Raw genomic sequence first — 5,843 nt, forward strand, 5'->3', positions numbered from 1 at the left:
AGAAGATGGTTCAGAAAAGCTAAATGAATTCTGAATTGCACTTTTATTTAACCAATTATGTCTTGTGCAAGAGAATGAATTGTAACCTAATATTTTTATCATCACTAACATTGCACAACGACTTTTCCAATATGCGCGTGAAAAAAAAACTTGTATGAAAGAAACAAACGGAATGGAGCAGATTGCATTGTTTCGAAATATAACCATCAGATTGAAAAACTGCAGCTAAAGAAAACACCAACATTTTTCACTGGACATCATTCTGTAAATTTTGAGTAGAAATCTTTCCTAACATGAAAGTAAGTCATTATTTAATCTTAAGGCACATTATGATCTGCCTTGAAAAAGAAATGCGGTGGGAACATAGACGCTAAAGGCACACATATATACATATATACATTTATTGACTTCTTTTACATCTGCATATTGACACTTTTAAATGTATTCATTAAGTGCAAAAATAAAGTGAGTGTATCTCAGTCCCATTTCCTGAGATCGCCGTTGGAAACATCCTGATATTAAATAAACCACCAAGCCAGCTCTGAACGGGGTGAAACATATAAACCTGCAGGATACTCAGAACCCCAACATACATAAGCATAATACACATGAAATGGATAACATTTTAAATATTTTTTACCTTTTCAACATAATGAAGAATGAAAATTTTAAAAAGAACTGTACATTCAAATCTGGTGTCCGCTTCCATTTTCTAAGCATATATGATAAAAAATAAAGGTATTGCTAAATAATGTTTAAGGGGTGCAGTAATCGGCCACACGTTACAAAATTATGTATTATATTTCTTTGTTCAGCAGACGTGATATTGCTATAAAAAGTGTATTTGAAAAATAGTGCGTTCGTATGGTAGCATATACGCCTGCCTTACCGTGAATTTGAAAACCAATAAAAAAACACATTGATAAGAAAAAAAATGAAAATGCCTTCAGCATGAGTTTTGTGGTAAACTTTAAAATGCGTGTGTTACTTCCTTTTTCTGGCGTTTCAAATCCTCAGGAAATCAAGATGCAGGTGCAAGTTCAGTGCTCGGTGCCTGCGACGTTTGGCTTGGTTTGGCAGAGCTGATCAGTGGCGATGTCCAAACAGCCACTCACATTACGCATGGTTTGATATCCTGACAAACGCTCTGGTGGTGGTGGTGGTGATGGTGATGATGATGATGATAATAAGATCCGTTGGCCGAAGGGTGAAACGAGGAAATCCCGTTGAAGTTCAAAACGAAATCTTTCCGGTCGCAGACAGGAGGTGCATGTGCTTGGTAGCGAGGTATCCCCACTAAAAGAAAACGAAAATATTAAAAACCAGTTACAGAAAACATTAGTAAGTATAAATACTAACTGAGCAGTCGGTGACATCGAGGGAAATGAACGATTGAAATGCCGTGATAAGTTTTTGATACTATGTAATAACTTACGCAAATTGTGTCTTTCTAGAAAACGTGGTGTGCTCCCTTTCATGATAAAACTATATCATATACCCATATTTTATCATTTACCTTTCTTGTTATCTCATTGTCTCACTATTTCTAGTTATATTTTATCAGTATTATTTTATATTTACTAAGGAACATTTTTATTATTATAAAAACAAACAGAATAAAGCCTTGTAAATTCATAACTGCACACAGTTCATCAGTAATATGGACAATAAAATGTAAATGAAACATTTCATAAGTTTATTTGAAACTGAAGTATAAATCTTATATGAAATTACAATACATTTTATGCAAATGCCTAAAACAACAATATATTGAGAGGTATTACAGGAAAAATATTTAAAATGTTACTTATGATTTTGCAAATGGTTTCGTGCACTGATTTTGCATTATATTTATTAAAGAATGTATACCAGTTTTAATTACTATTTTTTTCAGACAGATACTTATAAAAGTAGATAGCAGTATGCATTTTTTGTGTAGAACTTTGTACATATTTGAAAGACTGTATTAATCTTTACGGGCTCAGGCCACAGTCATTGCATTACATTAACTATTGAAGTTAATGCGTTTTTAAAGAGGCGTGATTCTTGTAAATATAAACGAAACTTGTTATTTAATTATTACTTTTCAAATAAGACCTTCTCAGTCATTTTGGGGATACTGTACTTAAGGAAATACATTTGATTGACAGTGATTCTGAAATAAACATGCCGCACACACAGCGTTATTAACTTGTCCAGATTTCCCAAAAGGTTAGGTAAAGCCCAGCTCTCCTCTAGGCTTGTGTAGCCTAAACCCCTCTTCAGTGTGGTCTACCCCAGACTGTCTTTGTTTAGTTAACCTCTACGACCCGCATTTTATGTGAAGTTAAGAAAATTAGGATTGAAGAAGCTGCCTTTTGTGCACAGCTTTCTGACGTCTTTTAAATTTGTAATTCCGGCCTTCTCTCGCCATATAATTTAAAATCTATAACATTTATTTTCCTTGCCGGATCAATTTTACCACCCAACAAGAAATTGTGAGCCGAGGAAATGTTTTTCGTGTAGAAATATAAACTGACACCTATCAAAAGATGGATTTAAATTTAAGTTTATTTTCAGTCTTTCGAAATAAGAAAGCTATACAGACAAGTTTTAAAGATACAAATTCTGAAATTTTACGTTACTGTACTGCTATAATAATAATAATGAAAAATGCCCGACATAAAACAATTTACCCATGTTATAATACAGTTACACCTTTTAAGGAACTCTTACTTACATTCTCAATTTTCAATTCTGGATTATGTATTTATAGTCAATATATTATAAAACAATGCTACCGCATAATTCTGATTAAAATGCCCTATATTCCCTCGCTAGCTCTTTCAGTATTAAGACTTGAATGCATGCGGTTACCTGATATTTCTCCAGTGTCTCTGGAATTCTGATGTAGATAGCTTTGCTCTAACGAATATGAAGACATGCTAGAGTGTATACTGGACACTGACGGACTATTTGTTGCTATGGGCTGTTGTTTGATGTAAGGAGTGCCCCCTGATTGCGCCCACGGCGCAGATGTACTTGCGTACGGAGAATGGCAGTCTAAGGCGCTAGCCATAGCAGGAGAAGAAGGCACAGGGCTGCTACTGCTGTCAGGACCATAGTCTCCATTAGATGTTACTGGACAACTGGCCATATAGGTAGATCCAGGACTTGGAGACATATGAGGCACATGAGGGCCGCCACCGAATCCGTCATAACCTCCTGTCATAGAGTTGGCCATCATGTCCAAGTTGTAGCTGTTGGTGTGACATGCCAGAGACGATGGTGGTTGAAAATCAAAATTTTGTGGTAAAATTGAAGTGCCAAAACCAATGCTGTTCATCATCCTATACATAGGCTTCAAGGCTTGACATTTTCTTCGAAATCCCCTAGGTCTACGACGAAAAGACCCTTCCTCAAACATAAACTCACTGGCTGGATCAATGGTCCAATAATGGCCCTTTCCAGGTCTGCCCAAGCCTTTGGGCAATTTAATAAAACATTCGTTCAAAGAGAGGTTGTGTCGAACCGAATTTTTCCAACCCTGATACGAGCCCCTGAAGAAAGGGAACCGAGCCTGGAGGAACTGGTAGATCTCGCTTAGTGTCAGTCTCTTAGTCGGGGAGCTCTGTATTGCCATCACTATAAGGGCAATATAAGAATAAGGTGGCTTTTCAGGTCGTCGAAGTCCTGAGTTGACTTTTTTTGACTTCGAAGAGACTGTGCTCTCCACTGTCGCTGGCTGCTGACTCATTAGGGCAGCGTGCAGACTTCCAGAAGCCGGACTGGACCTTAGAGAGGCCGGCGAGTCCAAATGCTGCGGAGGAGTTTCCGTTGTCATCTTAAACCGAAATAAATTGCAGAGCCAACCCGCGGAGCATTAAAGGAAAAGCTCCCTTTTAACAGCGGTCCCAAGACAATACACGTTATTGAACTCCACTTAACCGCGATGACATTAGTTTCCCGAGAAGTAATGAGAAAATAAATTATCCCAAGTTTCGTCTGCTTTACATGGAAGCAAGAGGAATTTAAAAATAATATTTTAATCAATAATATTCCTCACTTATGTGTTCTTACTATGGTTTCCTCTTTTAGCGACCGAATTGCTTTTCAGTAGGAAAGTTTTTCTTCAGCTTTTTTATTTCTGCGTGCGGTGTCCTGTGCCTTGCTTAAAATCGCGATGACAGGGCTCCAGCCTCCACCTGGTGGCCATCACTTGCCTTAATCCTTTAAGAAGAGGAAGCGCAGAGATCTTAGACTTTTTGCGTAAGACTGTTCAGTCAAACACGCCGCGACCACCTATCAATTCGTAAATCTTTGTTTTTAGAAGCCCCCTCTCCTTTCGCCTCATGCACACACAGTTTCTCTCTCTCTCTTTTTCTCTCTCTCTCTTTCACTGAGAAACTCTCTTTCGCTCATAAAGATCAGGGACCACCTACTTCCCATATCTGGCCTTGGTCCATTCACCCAGTTTGGAGCGATGGGGGGGCTGGTATTGTAATGTGTACCAGCAAATCATTCTCCATTTGATATTTGTAATAAATAAAAGCAATTGCATAATTTTTCAAAAGAGTTCACTCATTCCTATTACTGCCAGCACATACGACGGTCACTAAACATCTTTAGTGGTCCAAGCTCTCCGTGAATTCTACGGAAAGACGCAGGTAAACTGTATAATTTTCAAGTTTTTTAATCTGAATGTGACAAAAAAGTGTATTACCTGACGACTGGATTATTTGCAGCTTTTTCTAAACACCTTCTTTCAAACACACACATACATCATAAGCGCGTATGTGTGGGACTGTCAGAAAACTTTGTGCAGTACCCAACACCCATTCTCTACTCTCTAAATGAACTCATGTTTGCATAACTGACATTAAATGTCCGTGTAACAGAAAATGACAGGAAAATAAGAGAATTTCTATTTTTCATTGCTAAGCAATTGTTCACGGTAAATAATAAAATGTGGCAAGTGCATTACTTGATAATCCACTTTTGGCACACAAGTCGAGCGCAACGCGCATTTCCGTACATTTGTTCTTAATTCATTCTTTTCACAGGACACATCATGTTAAATAAAACCTAAAACAATGGAATGTGCAGATACTACGTTATTAGGCACATATATATGTACTGTGTATATTTTTTTAATGTGCAGGCTTGCTAGCGCCATTTTCTTTCTCTTTTTTTATATTTCGGCATTTACGCAACATACTTTATGCCTTTGCAATGACAGCAAATCAGTACACACACGCTCGCTGTTTCGAATGAGAAATGAGAGCAAGTCAAGAAGTAATCACAATTCTGCGCTCAAGAAAAATGATTTAAAAGCATTGAAAAAGTGCAGGGTGCTCCTTGCTGAGCTATATGCAGGGGGCTGTTCTGGGTAACTGGCTTTGACATGAGTGGAAGCAGGCTTTTTCCATCAAGAACTCCTTGGATACCACACACAGTGTTTCAGTGTCAGTTTACTGCCTTGAGTCTGGCTGCTTCCCCAGAGCCCCACATTAATTAGACAAAGACAACCGAAATTAGGCGAGCGGGCGTCGACAGCTTCCTCCAGGAACCATAATAACTGCGCTCTTAGATTAATAACAATCATAAAGCAATTAATATGACATGAATTAATGAATCGCTCACGGTCACATTGGGCACTAACGCTGATTGCATCTGTAAACGTGTACGTATATGAAAATAAATCTCCCAACAGAGATACGAGCAAAGAATGTCCAAGGCATAACATGAAGGTGTTAAAAGAAATGTCAAAAAGAGATTTTAAAAGGAGTAAGATTTAATTTTTAAATTACCGTTTAATTAGTGGCAGTTATAAAGCGTAATCTGTTGTGGGTTGCTCGCAGAAA

The 5,843-nt window shown here is 37.8% G+C and overlaps 1 protein-coding gene across 1 annotated transcript; it reads right to left on the reverse strand.

Moving 5' to 3' along the window:
• Positions 1–225: 225 nt before the first annotated feature.
• On the reverse strand, positions 226–4,368 carry LOC114653595 (forkhead box protein F2-like). The gene is made up of 2 exons (XM_028803996.2): positions 2,857–4,368; positions 226–1,296 (listed from the first exon to the last, which is right to left on the reverse strand). Exons 1-2 carry the CDS (start codon positions 3,821–3,823, stop codon positions 1,112–1,114), a joined length of 1,152 nt encoding a protein of 383 aa, XP_028659829.1. The 5' UTR covers positions 3,824–4,368; the 3' UTR covers positions 226–1,111.
• Between the last annotated feature and the right edge of the window lie 1,475 nt (positions 4,369–5,843).

The sequence above is a fragment of the Erpetoichthys calabaricus genome, chromosome 6 (genome assembly GCF_900747795.2).
Source record: "Erpetoichthys calabaricus chromosome 6, fErpCal1.3, whole genome shotgun sequence".
NCBI lineage: Eukaryota > Metazoa > Chordata > Cladistia > Polypteriformes > Polypteridae > Erpetoichthys > Erpetoichthys calabaricus.

Bases quoted from the DNA above. Each gene is read 5' to 3' on its own strand.
- LOC114653595 (XM_028803996.2), bottom strand. From the start codon at position 3,823: ATGACAACGGAAACTCCTCCGCAGCATTTGGACTCGCCGGCCTCTCTA. The intron at 1,297-2,856 runs GTAACCGCATGC...GTTTTCTTTTAG, and splicing joins AGACACTGGAGAAATATCAG to TGGGGATACCTCGCTACCAA.